The sequence below is a fragment of the Coptis chinensis genome, chromosome 8 (assembly GCF_015680905.1).
Source record: "Coptis chinensis isolate HL-2020 chromosome 8, ASM1568090v1, whole genome shotgun sequence".
NCBI classification, from domain to species: domain Eukaryota; kingdom Viridiplantae; phylum Streptophyta; class Magnoliopsida; order Ranunculales; family Ranunculaceae; genus Coptis; species Coptis chinensis.
Window position 1 is genome coordinate 6,914,677 of NC_141463.1, and position 18,550 is coordinate 6,933,226.

At 36.9% G+C, this 18,550-nt stretch overlaps 3 protein-coding genes and 1 pseudogene across 4 annotated transcripts; 2 read left to right on the top strand and 2 right to left on the bottom strand.

The window, feature by feature from the left end:
- Positions 1–1,442: 1,442 nt before the first annotated feature.
- On the top strand, positions 1,443–3,710 carry LOC147479611 (cytochrome P450 CYP736A12-like; annotated as a pseudogene). The gene is made up of 2 exons (XR_015204853.1): positions 1,443–2,151; positions 2,505–3,710. The product of XR_015204853.1 is annotated as a cytochrome P450 CYP736A12-like (transcript).
- Positions 3,711–6,411: 2,701 nt separating this feature from the next.
- Positions 6,412–8,595, top strand: LOC147479612 (Regulator of Vps4 activity in the MVB pathway protein). The gene is made up of 5 exons (XM_086577936.1): positions 6,412–6,698; positions 6,859–6,962; positions 7,113–7,284; positions 7,375–7,497; positions 7,592–8,595. The coding sequence occupies exons 1-5, from the start codon at positions 6,513–6,515 to the stop codon at positions 8,438–8,440; spliced, it is 1,434 nt and encodes a 477-aa protein (XP_086434062.1). The 5' UTR covers positions 6,412–6,512; the 3' UTR covers positions 8,441–8,595.
- Positions 8,596–8,681: 86 nt separating this feature from the next.
- Positions 8,682–10,397, bottom strand: AHP2 (Tat-binding protein 1(Tbp-1)-interacting protein (TBPIP)). The gene is made up of 6 exons (XM_086577937.1): positions 10,232–10,397; positions 10,134–10,159; positions 9,574–9,841; positions 9,368–9,438; positions 9,101–9,289; positions 8,682–9,008 (listed from the first exon to the last, which is right to left on the bottom strand). Exons 1-6 carry the CDS (start codon positions 10,257–10,259, stop codon positions 8,910–8,912), a joined length of 681 nt encoding a protein of 226 aa, XP_086434063.1. The 5' UTR covers positions 10,260–10,397; the 3' UTR covers positions 8,682–8,909.
- Positions 10,398–16,361: 5,964 nt separating this feature from the next.
- On the bottom strand, positions 16,362–17,249 carry LOC147479614 (uncharacterized). Its single transcript, XM_086578455.1, has one exon. The coding sequence runs from the start codon at positions 17,247–17,249 to the stop codon at positions 16,362–16,364; it is 888 nt and encodes a 295-aa protein (XP_086434581.1).
- Between the last annotated feature and the right edge of the window lie 1,301 nt (positions 17,250–18,550).

An 18,550-nucleotide genomic window follows, 5' to 3' on the forward strand; every position in this document is an offset into this window, starting at 1 on the left:
TGACTAAGTTATTAATAGTAAAAGGTTTAAGCTTAGGGATTTCCCTCCTAAAAATAAAACTAGCATGCAACTCTAGGTAAGAATATCATCGTATAATCAAACCAAAAGAATTGTAAGAGAGTGAAAGAATATGATACCTATCCGATTGAAAAACTGGATTACCACGTTTTCCTCCATCCAGAAAAACAATCTCAAAGAACTGTGAAACTGAACTTGCTCAAGATGAACTAGATATCAAGCCATATACCACTGTAAAGCTCTTTGAATCAGTTATCCAACACAAAAAGCAGATTGCAAAACAGAACTCTGAACTAAAGGTTTTAGCATTTACCGTAACCAGTGACGGAGCAGTCTAAAAGACAAACTTTGACATTTTCTTGATTGAAAAACCCATATTTGACTCCCACAAACGTAGGAGAAATATATACAATCAATTAGGGTTTGATAAACCATGAAAGATCGATAAAAATTCAACCTTTAAATAGTTTCCCTAGCTAGTAAAACCGAAATTATTATAAAATTTCTAAATCCATAACTTATTAAACCAAACAATAATTAAAAGTAAAACACTTATCTTTTTTATTGTCGTCTGAAAGCACTATCCTTTGTTCCACGAATATCTCTTCTTAAGATTGTTGTAAACAGGGTTAGATAATCGAATAGAATAGAAGGACAGAGGAAGAATGGACTGTCAAGGCGTGTGAATACACTGTCCTTAAGAAGAGATTTCGCCACCTCAGATGGTGTAAAGGCTTCACAGGTGTCTCTACTCACATGATTCAATAACTGAAATAGACTAAGATACACTTCAATAGGCTACTCTCTAGAATAGCAACACAACTCTCTCTGGTGGCTGGAGGAAGAAGAGAAAGAAAATGTTTTTGGGTTTCTTAATTGAGTCATTAGATCTGGACATGAGTTCTGTTTATATAGTGATCAAATATTTGTTTTTGTTTCTAATACAATATTAGAAACCTACTATAATAAAGAATTCAAAACTTGCTGAATAAGCAAAACTAGTTTTGGGAATTGGCTAAACTCACTAACATATCACACATGAGAAGCCTAAACTCAAGCCCGTACCCGACAAAGTTAGTGGTAGCTTAATGTGGGACTATCACACAAACACAAAATAGGAGGGAACACTCATTGCTCTACTTCTCCATTTTGTATGCACAAATAGTTTGAAATACACGAAGGAGAATTCCAACACAACAGTGGCCAACAAGCAAAAGATTAGTCTTTGAGGAACTGGTTATGTCATGCATTTAGCATTTTAGAAATCCATTTTCTGTGATTACGGCATTGACACCCCAACTGGTAGGAAAAATTTACCGAACTCTAGTCTCCTGAATTTCTGCTTGTAAATTCGTGGCAAGTATTTTATGCTGCTAGGCGTGAGGTTGAAACTTCTTGTACATGTATTTAGTTTCCACTCTAGCTTCACTCTCTGGTTAGTAAATGATGGGAACTTGGACTGCTGCACTTTTTATTGCATTCCTTGCTGGACTATGGTTTGTTTTATATCACTTAAGCTCATCGAGAGACAAAAATTGTTCGTCGAGTCTACCACCTGGTCCGTTGGGACTCCCTCTAATTGGCCACCTTCACATGTTGGGTGTTCTCCCTCACCACAATTTGCGAAAGATGGCTAAGAAATATGGTCCAATTATGTCCATACGACTAGGCCTTATCCCAACCATCGTAGTCTCATCCCCTGGATTTGCCGAGTTGTTCCTAAAGACTCATGATTTGGTGTTTGCTAGTCGACCGAAATTCCTAGCAGCAGAGTACATGTCTTACGGGCAGAAAAACCTTGGGGCGGCACCTTATGGCCAATATTGGCGAAATATTCGCAAATTGTGCACCTTAGAGTTACTTAGTAACTCAAAGGTTGAGTTCTTCAAGTCTATGAGGAGAGAAGATCTAGTTAACTTCGTGGAGTCACTAAGGACCACAGCTCAGGATGGATCCTTGATTGATATCAGTGCGAAGGTTGAATCGCTCATCAATGATGTAATGTATCGAATGGTAGTCGGACTCAAGGATGACAGATTCAAGCTCAAACCAAACATTCAAGAAGGGGTGAGGTTGGCAGGTCTTTTTAATTTTGCTGATTATATACCTTACGTTGGAGCGCTTGATCTTCAGGTAAGTTTTCCAACTTTTATAATCATTTTAACTGATTCTGTAATCTGTACTGGTAGCTTGACTCACGTTCATGGCTTCTCTAATGAATTAATTTCAGATGGAAGAACGGTGAATGTGCCAAGTAACACATCTTTGAACAAATGACTGTACAAATATGCTTGCCTTCCTCAATGCGCAGAAATATTAGACCTTTTACTTCAAAATAAGAATAAAATTGTTTCTTCTTTGCACTAAAAAAATTCCTCCAGAAACACAATACAGATAAATCTTCACGACATTTTGGTTTTAATGAGAACATTAATTTCCTTTTATACTCTGTCTTCCTTAGCACTTAGAATTAGTTCATTTTTCAGGGCTTAGGTCGCCGCATGAAGGCCGTAAGCAAGATGGTAGATGAATTATTGGATAAGATCATCGAGGAACACCTAAGTGATGCTAAAGAAGTACAGGGAACACATATGGACTTCATCGACGTAATGTTATCCTTGATAGAAGCTAACGATTCAAGGAAGTTGCACCTAGGGCGAGACCATGTTAAAGCAATCACGTTGGACATGCTTGCGGCAGGAATGCACACTTCAAGTACCACTGTCGAATGGGTCATCGCTGAACTTCTAAAGCATCCACGTGTCATGAAACTAGTTCAAGAAGAATTACAAAGGGTCGTCGGCTTGGATAGGATGGTCGAGGAAACAGATTTCATTAAATTGGACTATATGAAAATGGTGATCAAAGGAAACCATGAGGCTTCATCCAGTAGCCCCATTGCTCATTCCTCATGAGTCCATTGATGATATAACAATAAAAGGATACTTTATTCCAAAGAAGTCTAGAGTGCTTATAAATACTTGGGCAATTGGAAGGGACCCAAATGTATGGTCTAGTAATGCTGAAGAGTTCTATCCAGAAAGGTTCATTGGTACTAACATTGATTTTCAAGGCCATGATTTTCGATTTCTACCCTTTGGATCAGGTCGTAGGAAGTGCCCAGGAATACAATTAGGATTGAAAGTGGTTGAACTAGTAATTTCTCAATTGGTACATTGCTTCAATTTAGAGCTTCCAGATAATATGTCACCTGATGATCTAGACATGACTGAAAAGTTTGGCATAGCATTGTCAAGAGCTAACCATCTAATGGTAGTCCCAACTTATCGGTTACTCGCCAACTTGTGAGCGATGGTTGCAATATGTGATTTACGTGTTAGATCAACTGTGGGAAATTGGGTCACTTCGTTTCTATCCATTTATTTGTGTATGTTGGCGTATTTCCTGTGAAGCCAGAGTCATGCTCTTACTGAAACAGTCATGTTCTCACTCTGTTTTAGTGTTTATGAAATATACTTGAAAATGATTATATATCATTATCAAATTAAAAATAATACTAATAATAAAGAAAATAAATGTATAGATCCCTCCTTTTTTTTGGGTAAAGATAAATGTATAGATCTTTGTATCCAAGGAAGGTCAGCTTAGTGATTGGGAATGGGATCATTATGCACCATGTAGAAAATGGAACTTACAGTTGAAGAAGATTGCCTAGAGATTTAGATGCTTAGATTTGATTAACTTCAAGAACGCTGCTTTTTTAGCGGGCTATAAGTCCACCTTGTACTCTGTGGCTCTGTGCACCTTTTTTTTTACTCTTATACAATATTTGCTTACTTAGAAAAAAAATATAGGGTGAACTAGTATTACCCCCCACTAGATGAGCCAATTAGGATTTTCCCCCCACTAGATGGAAAATTAGAGTCTCCCCCCTAAATACACACAAAAAAATTTCGGTCAACCCACTTTGACTTTTTTTTTGTGTGTATTTAGAGGGGAGACCATAATTTCCCATCTAGTGGGAGGGAAATCCTAATTGGCTCATCTAGTGGGAGGTAATACTAGTTAACCCAAAAATATATATAGAGATTTAGATGCTTAGCTCCAACGCCCGTCATGGGAAATCCCAAAAGCACCATATTAAGGAGGGTTTGATTCTTTCTTACATTGTCTGGAGGTGAACACATAATTTACATAAAACCTCAAAGTCTAACCAACCGAAATACTCAGTTCAAGTTCTTATCAACATTCTTTTCGTGCAATTAATAAGTCCTCTAACTACCTGAATGGAAAACATGGACCAAAAGTGACGTTTGTGAAAAATTAACTAGATCGCTGAGAGTGATTAGTGAAATTAAGTGTCACATTTCTGAAGTAAGGTACACTCAAAGTTGTGAAATATAAACAAGGTTATTCAAATTATACACTCTTTGAGTCATTCTGGAGTTCTGGTTTCATAATTAGATAGACACTGTAAGACAGTTTATTAGGTTGGCCTAAAAGTGTTAAGTGTTGTCTTGTGGCATACAAAGATTATCTAGAAGCAGAAGAATTCACCTCTGCTGCTTTTGCTTAAATTTCCCATGCTTCATTCCCAACCACTTTGGATTCTTATGTCAATTCTCATTTGTAAATGGATCAATTCAGTAAGTAGCTAGTTAGGGGTTAATCTTGAATTCCATATGAACAAGGCGCAGTGCCATATAACATTTAGAGGTTAGGTTAATCAAAGCTTGAATTCTATATGAACATGACACAGTGCCATCTAACATTGTTTTCCATAGAGATCCACCTACGTGTATTAACTGAAAACCATAATTTTCAAATACAGTGTGGGATGGCTATTTCAAACTATTTCAATCTATGTATATTTAATATTAAACTATTTCATATCCTTTTTTCAGTTTCATGGACTATATCAGATAAATTTGCCGGATGCTGGACTTTGTATGACGGGTACAACTGTACAACTTGAATACTATTTTTTTTCTTTCTTTTTTATTCAAAAATATATATTATTGAGTATCCGAAATAAAAAATAACAAAATTGTACTAAAGCTCAAGAGCGCTACAAGTTGCAGAATAGTTAGGTGCCTTGCTTTCTTAATTATTTCCGAGAAAAGGGGAAAAAATTAAGAAAATAACAAACTCTACTTTTCTTGCAAGGTAGAACTGTATAGAAGATACAAATCATGTTGAATTGGCATGTCGGCTTTTACTGAGCGCTCTTATGGTCTTCATATTTTAAAGGACCTAAGTTACAATTTCAAACCTTCCCACATTTTATATGTTGCCCTATCAAGTTATCAGTGTCCTTTTCAATTCATCTTACAAGTATTACATCAGTGGATGGTCCTTGAGATTTACATAACAGACCATCAAATGGTCCAAATCTGCAAAGGACTTGTTAGTTAAAAGGTCGAGATCCATATCTCCAAACGACTCCTTCTATGAGCTAGGAAATGCCCAAGAACCTTCCAAATATATTAGACAAAATGAATGATCAGCTATTATCATAACCAAAAACACATTCTTACAACGGTGATCTCTCTTTTGAGTCTTTTCGATCCGGCACCTATTTCTTTCATACTGCTTGCAAAATGGCATTCATGCGTTGGAGGCAAAGCATGTTTGAATCCCAATGCATACCGTCAGAGCACTTGGCTACATGGTCATTGTGGGGTTTGCTTAGATTAGGGGTGTCTCTTTTTTTCGAAAACCCAATTTTTCGGAATTTGGTCATGATATTTGTGTTCCGATATCCATAAAGTGATCTATTTCATATAGTTACTAAATTAAAACTGCAGATAATTTACAAACCAAATAAAAACTATAAAGAAGTAGAACATTGTCTCTCTCACAATTTCAAAAAATCAATATTGTCATTCTAATACATGTCTCAATTTCTCCCATCTTCTTATTTACTGAATTAATGCATTAACATGAAGAAAATACTTGTTGAATGAACGTGTTAAAAGGTCTAACTTGTTTACTAAATTAATATATTTCAAAATAATTGCTAAATGAATATATTAATTGGATAAAAATGGTTATCCTTAAGAGAATCCGATTATATAAATAAAAATTTCTAATTTACTCCCGTATTTTGCAGATTCCGAAATTTTCGAAAATTTTCTGATTTTCCGAACTTTCCGAATTCATCCGAAAAATAATTGGATCGGATTTGGAAAGGATATTGCCATCCGAAAAAAATTGGAAATTTTTCCGAAAGCCCTTTATCCGATCCGAAGTCACCCCTAGCTCAGATTAACTTCTTTTTGTCCACGGGACCAACTGATCACTATTCCACAACAACCGCGTTCTTTATTTTTCTAATTTGGCTTCTCCCACGTAAACAAAAGCCTTAACTCATACGTTAACATTTTTACATAGTTAAGAACGACCGCGTCACAGTGTGTACATTCACACGTCCTTTTGTACCTCATAAAAAGAGCAATTTCCAACTCATATGATTGTGTTGTAGTGCTCAAACAGAGAACGTCCTGTAAGTTCACCAAGAACAAGAGCAAAACATGGGTAAGAGGCTGGACGCTCTGCTTGGTAGAAACTTCAAGACCACCAAGTTCAAGAGTCTTGTTAACCTTGCGATTTCTCGCCTTGCTGTTCTAAAGAATCAACGTCAAGTTCGTTGCTCTCAAGCTCGTTCTGATACCTCTCAACTACTTAATCTTGGCCACCAAGATCGTGCTCTCCTTCGTGTATGTAGCTAATAATGCAAATACAAGTTTTGTTTTGATTCAATTAAATGAATACTAATAGTTCAGTAGACTCCAAGCATCTAGAATAAGTAGATAAATGTTTTGCTGATTCAGACTCTACTGGCCGGTTTTGTGTTCTGAACGTTTTTTTTCTTACCAGGTTGAGCATGTACTCAAGGAGCAGAACATGTTGGATGTGTTTGTTATGTTAGAAGGATATTGCCATCTCTTGGTTGAAAGAGTCGTTTTGATCGTAAATAACAAGTGAGTTTCAGTTTCTTATCATCACTTTGGATTCGAATTATGAGTTTGGTTATAACATATGTAAGTTGTATGGATGTTCTGTTATAATTATAACTATATATTGTAGTTTGTTCTAGTTCTACTGTGTGCTTATACTTTTCTTTTGTATAGAGAATGTCCTGATGAGCTTAATGAGGCAATATCAAGCTTGATATTTGCCGCTTCAAGATGTGGAGAGTTTCCAGAGCTCCAAGAAATTCGCTCTGTTTTTACATCTCGGTTTGGGAAGGATTTCGCTGCTCGAGCTATTGACTTACGAAATAATTGTGGGGTGAATCGGAAGGTAGGGTTCTTTGCTTGAACCAATATTACGTTTTTTTTAAAAAAAAATGTAAATAAATGATGATTACGAATTTACTTCATACGTATGCAGATAATTCAGAAGCTATCGACTCGACATCCAAGTTTTGAGAACAGGATGAAAGTATTACAGGAAATCGCTACTGAGAATGGCATCACTCTGCATCTTGAGGAGGAAGCTTCCGTAACAGCAAAGGTAAATACTAGATGTCAAAACATGAATCATCAACGCTAACTGGGAACTATTTGTTTCAGGTGCAAATGCTTATTACTTTGTTCAACTATTGCAGGAAATTTTGAACTTGAACCAGACACAGACACAGAACCAGCCTAAGACCAATATAACGGTTAATATGGATAATGCCAAAAATGGAGATCAAACTCCTGATGTGATTGAAGAGATGGACCAGATTGAGGGATCTTCTGGATCATTGAGAACAAGGAAGAGGTATTCAGATGTCGCTAGTGCAGCTCAAGCTGCCTTTGAATCAGCAGCTTATGCAGCAGCAGCTGCAAGAGCTGCTGTGGAACTATCTCAGGACAACTATCCCAATGATCGGAGAAGTCCTGCTCCTCGACGAAGAAATAGGTCTGATAGCGATGGATCTTCAAGATCAGGGATTAAAAATCACGTGGTGGGTACAGCTTCTGCAGAAGTTGAAAACTCGGAGGACAGGTTGGGTTTTGAGAAGATTCACTCTATTGAAAACCCAAGTTCTGAATCAGACGGTGAAGAGTGGCAACAAAACCACAAAAAATCGCATTCCAAAAATTCCAAAGGAAGGGCAAGCAAAGAAAGTTTGGAGAGATCACTATCTGCTTCGAGCTCGGATTCAGCAGGGGACTCAACGAATGAAACCAACATAGCTTCCACTATACAGGTCGAGATTAAGCCATCGGAGAAGATGGCATTTGACCAGAGTGATAATGAGACCGAGAATGAATATGATTATGGTGCGCTTCCACTGTCAGATGAATATCGATTTGGTGTTGGTGTGAAATCTGGCTTGTCAACTGATGAATTTCCAAAAGCTAGACAAAACAACACAACGGATTATGAAGAAGAGGTTCATTTGAAGGGTTTGAACATTGGACGAAGGCCAATTTCTGTCAGGACTAGAACAAGAAATAAGAGATAACAAGCTGGAGAACAGAGGAAACCCATATAAGTTTTCTACGATATGAAGCATGTGATATAGCGTACTGAAGCAGTTTCCCTTTATTATGTTCACAATTTTCCATTGAGATTTGAGTGTAAAGCAAATGATTTTGTTATGCAGTTATTCTTTACTTATCCAGCAGTGTACAGTATAGAGTTTGTGTAATGAGTTTGAGAGGAATGCTGTATCCATTGAGTTTATGCCCTTCCAAGATCATGAATTTGTCAATTACGAGCTCAATATAATAACGGTTTCGATATAACAATTAGGTTAAACTGACTAACCAATACAAAAAAGGAGGTCCTAGATAGAGGTAAAATTGACTAGCCAATACATAAAAGGAGGTCCTAGATCGATTCTAATTCCTTTAGAATATACAGCAATGCAAAGCTGAGAAGCTCTATAGAATTAACTCACATTCTTAGGTCTATAAACTTGTCGGAAGAATTCATTGACCTCTCCCTCTCTTCTTACCATTTGGCATCAAATCACTAAAATCCTGCAAGCTCACCCCAACATCTTCGTCATACTCTAATCCCAGTTCTTCCTGTAAACAAGTCAAGAAACTCTCCAGTAAAATGAGATATCAAAACCAAATTCAAACTACAGAAGAATAAAGATAGGGGAACCGTGTATAACCTTGAATTCTTTGACATCCTTGGATGAATTCTCAGTTATTGAATCCCAGAGATCTTTGAACATCCTTTTACGTTTTCTCCACTGACTAATTTTCTCCCGATACATTTCCCCAACGGCCTTCCTGTCTTCAGGTCTCACCAAAGTGACCCCTTCACGCAGTTTGCTTAATTTCTCTTCCATTTCATGAACCTAACAAAAGGATAATAAAAAAACCCTTAACAGCGATAAGTATGGTGTACTAGGTTAATGCACACCGTGACAACATACCTCAGTTTTTAATTTAACTTCCTTGGCGCAGATTTCTTCCAGGGTTAAATTTGACTGCAATGCTCGAATTTCTGCATCAAGAGTTTAGTATCTCAGTAGCAAAAGGAGGAAAAGTTTCGCAAGAAGACATCATAAAGAAGCCAATTGCTACAATGTTTTAAACGATTCACTTCAAAAGAGCACTATCTATAATGAAAAAGATATACCTCCCTCAACCTCGCTGATGGCTCTCTTCTGATCTTCTAACTCTTGTTGTAGTTTGGCATTGTCTTTCTTCATTTGATCAAGTTCTTCACTGCTGGGAATGTCAAATTGATCTTGACGAGCAATGTAGATTTTTTGCTTCCCATATTCTTTGAATGATATTTTCCCACTATCAGACAGACTATCCAATGCTTTTTGAACAGAAGTCTTCTTGAGGTTAAACTTTTGCAAAGCATCAGCGACATTTTGAGAATTCAAAGGTCTATTTTGCTGCACAGACAAAGCGACATAATATGAAGTTTTAAATACTTCAATACAGATGTATAATTACTCATCCATGATATAGTTATCTTGTTAAACACAAAAGCTTCTTTGTCGGGTCTTCAACAAACTAAATGTTCATACATCTACCAATTTCATTATTCATGCTTTATCTAAGTAAGATTATTATTTTTTTCTAGACAATTAGACCTACCACATTATAATTCGTTAACAAATCAATAAAAGGAGCCCATGATGAAGTGAGTAAAGTGTTGGAATAAATGCCAAAAAGAGCACTCACCTCACTAACGTAGTTCAATACAATACCTGAAAAGAAAAAAAAAATCAGAAACTTCCAATAAATAAGTATTAACATAGAGAGAAAGAAGGGGGTTTTACCTTCAGCATTGTCCGGTTTTGGCGCCATTCTATAAGAAAAGCGCGGGAAAACTTTGTGTTGGTAAAGTCAGTACAGAAACTAAAAAACTTTGACCGTTCACGAGGATGGCGACATTTTTAGCTTTCATTGCACGCCTTTTATGTGGGATTTTGAAATGATTGCATTGGGCTTGATCTTGGGCTTGCGTAACCTGATTAACCCAGACCCAAATATAAGTTTTATGCAATCAGGACACGTCTTCCGTCACAGCATCACGGAGATTGGAGAGTGTATTTTGGAACAAATTGTACATTCTCGTGGCCATGCATGGTTGGCAAATAAAATTTTAGTTTAAGAGTATGTCTTTGACAGTTTGACTTGAAGATATGGTTCTGAGTATATACAATTGAAATGAGCTAGTAGAGGGATTATGTTAGTCTACTAGAATTTAACCCGTGGCTACGCCACTTGAGTCATAATTAAATGAATACACGTAAATTTAATTTTTACAGTAGAATTATCATTTTTTTTTCTTTGACATTTAAATTGAACTTGGTAGTGTCATTGTGATACCCTTAACTGAATATGACTTAGAAAATCATCTTAGCCTAGTATATATATTGAGAACAATTTATTCATCCAGAAGCAGAGTGTACATAGACAACTTTAACTGTTCATTTCTTGTGTAATCCATATTCAATTTATACACGTTTCTCAAACGGTAGGAAAAGCTATAGGGTATTTAAACAATGAAACAATTATATAATTTAATATGTGAAATAACTACACCTGTTTGTGTGAAGAAAAGAGGAGTTTGCATGAAGAAAAGGGGTTTTAGATGTTTTTGTCTATTTGAGAGTATTAGGTAAATAGGACTCTTCAAGCAAACACTTTAGTATTAGGTAAATAGGTTTTGGAGGTTTGTCCATTTTAGAGTATTAGGTAAATAGGACTCTTCAAACAGACTAACTACACCTATTTGCCTGAAGAAAATAGGAGTTTGCATGAAAAAAGGGGTTTTGGAGGTTTTTAGTCGGGTTTTGGAGGTTTATTATAATTTGGATGTTTTTTTACCTATTTTAGAGTATTAGGTAAATAGGACTCTTCAAGTAGACACTTTAGTATTAGGTAAATAGGTTTTTGAGGTTTTTGTCTATTTTAGAATATTAGGTAAATAGGACTCTTTAAACACTCTTTAGTATTAAATAAATAGGACTCTTCAAGTATTAGCACAGATCCCGAGAAAATCAGGACCACCACTTAAACCCTTATAACTTTGCTTAAAAACTGAGCTGTTTTGTATTATAGATAGTATAAATAGGGATGTCCAAACGGGTACCCGACCTGGCCCGAATCTGACTTTTCAGGTTTTGAACGGGTATTGGGTTATCCAAACCCAGGCTGGTCAACAGGTTGGGTTCGGAGTAGGGGTGTCTCTTTTTTCCGAAAACCCAATTTTTCCGAATTCCAATCCAATACTTTTCCGAATTTGGTCATGATATTTGTGTTCCGATATCCAATTTTTTTGAAAAATAATTAGATCGGAATTGGATGTGTTTTTAAAATCCAATCCGATCCGATTTCCGATTAATTTTCGAATTTTTAACATATAGTGATCTATTTCATATAGTTACTAAATTAAAACTGCAGATAATTTACAAACCAAATAAAAACCATAAAAAAGTAGAACATTGTCTCTCTCACAATTTCAAAAAATCAATATATATTGTCATTCTAATACATGTCTCAATTTCTCCCATCTTTCTATTTACTGAATTAATACATTAACATGAAGAAAAAACTTGTTGAATGAACGTGTTAAAAGGTCTAATTTGTTTACTAAATTAATATATTTCAAAATTATTGCTAAATGAATATATTAATTGGATAAAAAATGGTTATCCTTAAGAGAATCTGATTATATAATTCAAATTTCCGATTTACTTCCATATTTTGCAGATTTTGAAATTTCCGAAAAAATTTCGATTTTCTGAACTTTCCGAATTCGGAAGAAAAATTGTCATCCGAAAAATAATTGGATTGGATTTGGAAAGGATATTCCCGTCCGAAAAAAATTGGAAATTTTTCCAAAAGCCCTTTATCCGATCCGATCCGAAGTCACCCCTAGTTCGGAGTAGGATATTTTGTTGAGAAGTGTGACTAAATCCTATTCTAACTCTATATTTTGGGTACCCATCGGGCTTGGGATTAGGTTCGGATTTCGGGTAAGATAAAACTCGGTATAAATGAACAAAGAAGACAATAAGAAACTTTATTTGAAATATATATCTACATTTTATTCCTTCTTCGGCTATCCACCAATCCTTCAAACAAAATAAAAACTTATAATGAACTTGGAAGTAATTATCATTTGGACATAATTATTTGATATAATTTAAAAATATATGGACTTGAAATAAACTATAGACACATGATCACGTGCAATTACTGAAAAAATTGGAAATTCTTACATAAATTTTTTCATAATCCAATATATTAAATAACTCATCATAATCCAAATATTTATTTAACTCATTCTTTTATATGAGATTAGTAGTATGCAATTGAAACCGGATTTGGGGTTCAATTTCGGTCCGGGTTCGGTTTCAGGTTTTTTAGCCCTTTTAAAGGGTTTAGGGCTAAATTATCGGTTCGGGCTCGGGTCGATCCGGGTTTAGAGTGTAACCAAACTCTACCCTATGTATTTGGGTTCGGGTTCAGATTCGGATTCGGATTCGGTGAGGGTATTTTGTTCGGATTTTGGCGGGGTTTCGGGCAAGATGGACATCCCTAAGTATAAATATGCAGAAGAATGAAACTTGATGATGTTAATCCCATCTGTATAACTTCCATGTTTCTTGGTACCCAAAAAAAAAACTTCCATGTTTCACAGATGGATATTACATCACCCAAAAAACACTTGATGGTTCGAGGTCTATGTGGCTATATGCCTATATTTTTTTTTGGTCGAAAAGCTAAATTCATTATTTATTAAGAAGTCTATATTTACAAAAGCCCCAAGCATCAAAAGCTATGACTGAAGCAGCAAAAATAGGTGAACGATGCAACCAAACTGAAGAGAAAGGAGGTAAAAAACTTAAGTCATCTAAAGACCATGAAGTGTTTTCTGCATCTGGGTGTTCCCTCCATGTATCTGACGATGCCAAACTAGCAGCATGAGAAGTGAAACAGTCAGCGCTTGAATTCCCCTCTCTGTAGCACCAATGAATTTTGAACTCCTCAAATTTTTGTAACAAGGAGAAGATTTCCCTGTTTATTTTCGCCAACATCCAACTTGTATCAACTGTTGTAGCAGTCATGTATTTGTATAACAATTGTGAATAAGTTTCTAATTCAATCTTGCGGATGCGAAGTCTTATAGCCAATTGGATACTATATAACATAACCAAAAACTTAGCCAAATTGTTGGAGGTGTGGAGTATTGGGATTGTAGCACCCATAATAAACTGCCCATTAGCCATTCGTAAAACACATCCAGCACCTCCGAATCCCGGATTAGCAAGGGCATTCCATCTTTGTTGAGTTTTGCCCATCCTTCAATAGGTGGATGCCACTTAATATATATAGTGATGAACTCCTTTTGTTCTTTTTCATCTAGGATGTCTTTAAGAATTTGCAGCTGTCCATAAATCTTTCTGATGTAAACAATAGGATCTGGACTGTTGCGGTTGAAACGTGAATCATTTCTTGCAAGCCAAACGAACCACAAACCCAATCCTAGCAGGCAAACTTGAGTATCCCCTTCAGGCTGCTTCCTTACTGTATTGAACATATGGAAAATTCTTTGTTTAAAATCCTGAACAAAAGAGTAGAGGACGTCGTCGATCATTGACATGCAATTTGTACCACACCATACAACCCTTGCAAAGCTGCATTCGAAGAAAACATGAAATGGAGTCTCTGAAGTAGTCTCACATAGAGTACACCGCGCATAAACTTGAAAATGAAGGGATGCCAAATGATCCACTGTGGGGATGACACCCTGCAAACATTGCCACAAGAAAATTCTGATTCGAAAAGGTAACTTGAGTCTCCATACAAATTTGAACAAAAACCTTTGTTCACACACCAAACTACTCCCGGAATTCACCAAATGTAGACATCCATTATATGTTGACTTCACAGAAAAACATCCCGAGCTGGTCCACTTCCATACGAGTTTATCACAATCAGTCGTGTGAAACAACAGAATGGAAGCAATCTTATGTACAAAATCAGTCGGCCAAAATTGACGAAGCAATTCCAAATTCCATGTGTTATTAGAATGGTTTATAAAATCAGCTACTAACTCCAAATCACATGCATGTGGTTTTGAAGGCATCGACAGACGTTCATTGTCATTTAAAATCCAAGCATCCTCCCATGCATTAATTGATGAACCAGTCGCAATGTTCCAAACACCACCAGCTCTAATCACCTTTCGCACCGCACAAAGTTGCTTCCACATGATAGAGTCATTACTTCGAATTTTTGCATTTAGAAAGCTTGTTGAATGGAAGTACTTGCCCTTCATCTGTATCGCCCACATGGAATTTTGCTGCAGCAAATCCCAAGCTTTTTTGGCAAATAGTGCATAATTTTGAAGTTGTAGGTCTTTGATGCCAAGTCCTCCATTACCCTTGGCAATACATGTTAGCCTCCAAGAAAAATAATGCATCTTGCGTTCAGAAGGAGAGTGCCCCCAGAGAAAAGATCTTCTTATTACATCCATAGTGTCAACAATTTTTGCCGGTAGTAAAGTGCAAGACATAGTGTGAGTCGGTATTGAAGATAAAATAGAATTTACCAAGGGTAGACGACCTGCTTGAGATATAATCTTCGACTTCCAGCCAGCAAGCTTATTTTGAAAACGCTGGAGTAACGGAGCAAATTTATGAATGCGGCCTCTGCCAGTAAGATTTGGTATTCCCAAATAGGTCGGCATACAGCTAGTGGATGGCATTTTGAAGGATTTGCGGAGAAAATAAACCAGCCTCCTGTGGAGGTTTGGATGATGAAGAATCTGAGACTTGTTTATGTTAATTGTTTGACCAGATACTCTGTAGTATTCTGTTAACAAGTTGTTCAAGTGATATTGTTCCGGCATACCACATTTCCCAAATACAAAGAGATCATCAGCATACATAAGGTGGGAAACAGCAGCACAATGTCTTGCAAGACGACAACCATGAATTAAACCTTGTCTTTGTAACTTCAGAAAATTCAGAGATAGAATCTCAGTGCATAGAATGAAGAGATACGGAGATAAAGGGTCTCCTTGCCTGAGACCCCTTGTTGGTTTGAAGAAACCATGAGCAGCTCCATTTAAAAGAATAGAATATGAAACTTTCTCCACACAAAACATAATGCGTTAATCCAATCAAAAGGAAATCCAAATTTGGTAAGAACAAATCTAAGGAAAGACCATTCAAGTTTATCAAAAGCTTTTTGCATGTCAATCTTTAAAGCAAAGAACTTGGATTTCCTATTTCCACGACCTCTAATTTTATGATAAAACTCATTTGCTAGAAAAGCATTGTCATGGATACTTCTCTGTGGAAGAAAAGCGGTTTGATAAGGGCTGATTATTTTCCTCATAATAGGTCGTAACCTATTCACAATAATTTTTGAGATTATTTTATACACAACATTAGTTAGGCTGATTGGGCGATAATGTTCAGGGGATGTAGGATGTGAAATTTTTGGGATTAATGCAAGGAAAGAGTGATTAAGTTGTAGTGAAAAAGATCCTTGGGTAAAAAATCTGTTTACCGCATCACACACCTGTGGTCTGACAAGATGCCAGAAATGATGGAAGAAAATTGCTTGGAAACCGTCTGGCCCTGGAGCTTTGAAAGGGTGCATTTGTTTTAAGGCGAACAAAATCTCCTTATTATCAATTGGCTTCACGAGACAAAGAAGATCCTCAGTGGACAAAGCTGGTGTCTCTACATTTAGAATTTCTGAATCAAGAGAAGGTTCAGAAGTTGTCATTAAATTTGCAAAGAAATCCGTCAATCTATCTCCAATCTGTCGCCTTTCTGTGAGTATAGCACCTATAGGGTCGCTAATCCGGTGAATGAAAGATCTTTGACGACGACATTTGACTAGAGCATGAAAATACTTGGTATTCAGGTCACCGAACTTGTACTAGTCAAAGCAAGATTTCTGACCCCAGTGAGTAGCCTGTTGGACAAGAAGATCATTATATCTTTGAATTTGAGTGTGCTCAGCCGCAAACAAATCATCCCCAGGGTCGGTTTGAGTAAGAATTTCATATTGAATTTGCTCAAGTCTGTGCTGCGCATCTTGCATTTTGGTGTCCAAAAGCCCGAAAATGTTCTTATTCCACCATTTGAGGTTCTTCTGACATTGCTTTAGCTTATTACACAAGGTGAAAGAGGGAGATCCTGCAGCGTCAACTTCGAAGGCCAACTGAACTTGTTCAGTATAGCTGCTACCTTGTAACCACATGGCTTCAAAACGGAAAGGTCTTGGAAGGTGATTTGGTTCATTGCAAACTTCGATGACCAAGAACTTATGATCATAAGTCATAGACATTTGATGATAAACATTTGTGTTCACAAAATGAAGAATCCAAGCAGCATTAACCAGAGTTCTATTGAGTCGTTCCCATATTCTTCGTCGTCCAACTTGTTTATTTGTCCATGTGAAAGTGTTCCCAATGAAACCCAAGTCGATCAATTCACAAGATGCAATCATATCCAAAAAAGGTATGGCTTGTACATAGTTGAAAGGTCGACCACCCCTCTTTTCAGTCTGGGTTGTTACATCATTAAAATCCCCCATCACTATCCATTTTTCATCATTTTGCGGCTTCAACAGAGGTAAAACAGCCCATTGCATCTTACGAATTGCCAGTTTTGGATTTCCATAAACACAAGACAAAACAAAACTCTCATCCTTCCCATTCATAGATAAGTCGACATTACAATGGATAAACCAGCTGTCAGATCCCAACACTTCAACCTTCACAAAACTTTCCCACAACAACCACATACCACCTGACAAACTCATACTTGGCACTACAAAGGAACTATAGCCACCCAATCTACGTATCATACTAGTAGCTTTATATAGGTTACTACATTTAGTTTCCATTACAAAAATAAACAAAGGCCTAATAATAGAAATCTTCTTTTTAAGCTCCTCCAAAGTCGAGGAACGGCCACATCCTCGATAATTCCAGCTGATGCAATTCATGGCTTGGGGTGGAGCTGCTATGGCAACAACTGCCTTCACCGTCGACTTCTCTTATGCCTGTCAGATAGGCACAAGGTATTACTATTTGAAGACATGGAATTTTCACAATCCTCCATAATTACATTAAGTGGAGTTTTTCGCTACTGCTCTCTTTCCCTGCTATAGCTGTCCACCCCTTCAGTCTGGACTTGGGTATAGTTTCCATCAGTATCAGGAACTTTTCCTTGACTAATTTCTTGCCTTTTGAACTGGTTCATCTGTTCCGCTTCCTCGTCATCAAACTGCGTAGTAAGATCAACCAAAGGAACCACATTAGGATTAGACGTTTCTATCTGTGATGCTCCTGCATAGAAAGGCTGTTGTAGAAGTGTATTAAACTGAATGACAGGGAGTTGATGGTTAAAACCAAGTTGATCAGGAAAAATGGCTTCAGAGTTGAAAGGGTTGTCATTGATCGTCCAGTCTTCATTAAAATGCAGACCTGTGCCCATATTAGAATCAGGGGTGTTTAATTCCATTATCATTGGTCCTTTACCTTTACCTGATGGTCCTGGATTGTAACCATCGTCATTTGGTCCTTTCATTAAAGTATACATCCCTCCTTCATTAAAATAGTTCATGGTGAGAAAAGGGTAATGTCCTCGAGGTGGTTCAGTTGGCGATATTACTTGAGATTCTTGGAGAGGGCGCTCAGCAATTGGTTTAGGAAAAATGCGATTCTTGGCGTTGTAGAGTTCAAACTTCAAACCAGTTGAGGTGAATTGAGGTTCAGCACAGAAATCAGCATTGTTGTAATTGCATGAGGCTTGAATATGTCCAATGAAACCACACCGAAAGCAAAATATTGGTAGATACTCATAAGCAAATTGGATCCATTCCGCTCCATTAATCGATTCCGGAAGCTTAAAACCAGGTGGAATAGGGTCTTTAACATCAAGCAACACCTTGACTCTTGTTAGTTCAACCATTTCTTTATGCTTTGGATATAGTTCTAAGTGTATCAGTTGGGTTGGTCCGAAACAACGAGATTCAAGTAAGTTGTTCTCAACTATTTCCATTTCCTTGTCCTGAAAAATCTCAGGAAAGTTTAGTAATTGAACCCATATGAGGAACTT

What these genes read in the sequence shown, in the direction of transcription:
- LOC147479614 (XM_086578455.1), bottom strand. Translation starts at nt 17,249, where the DNA reads ATGAGTTTGTCAGGTGGTATGTGGTTGTTGTGGGAAAGTTTTGTGAAG.
- AHP2 (XM_086577937.1), bottom strand. Translation starts at nt 10,259, where the DNA reads ATGGCGCCAAAACCGGACAATGCTGAAG. An exon ending in CATCAGCGAGGTTGAGGGAG is followed by an intron (nt 9,439 to 9,573) that starts GTATATCTTTTT and finishes CTCTTGATGCAG; the next exon opens with AAATTCGAGCATTGCAGTCA. An exon ending in AAGTTAAATTAAAAACTGAG is followed by an intron (nt 9,290 to 9,367) that starts GTATGTTGTCAC and finishes TCCTTTTGTTAG; the next exon opens with GTTCATGAAATGGAAGAGAA.
- LOC147479612 (XM_086577936.1), top strand. Translation starts at nt 6,513, where the DNA reads ATGGGTAAGAGGCTGGACGCTCTGCTTGGTAGAAACTTCAAGACCACC. An exon ending in AAGATCGTGCTCTCCTTCGT is followed by an intron (nt 6,699 to 6,858) that starts GTATGTAGCTAA and finishes TTTTCTTACCAG; the next exon opens with GTTGAGCATGTACTCAAGGA. An exon ending in GTTTTGATCGTAAATAACAA is followed by an intron (nt 6,963 to 7,112) that starts GTGAGTTTCAGT and finishes TCTTTTGTATAG; the next exon opens with AGAATGTCCTGATGAGCTTA.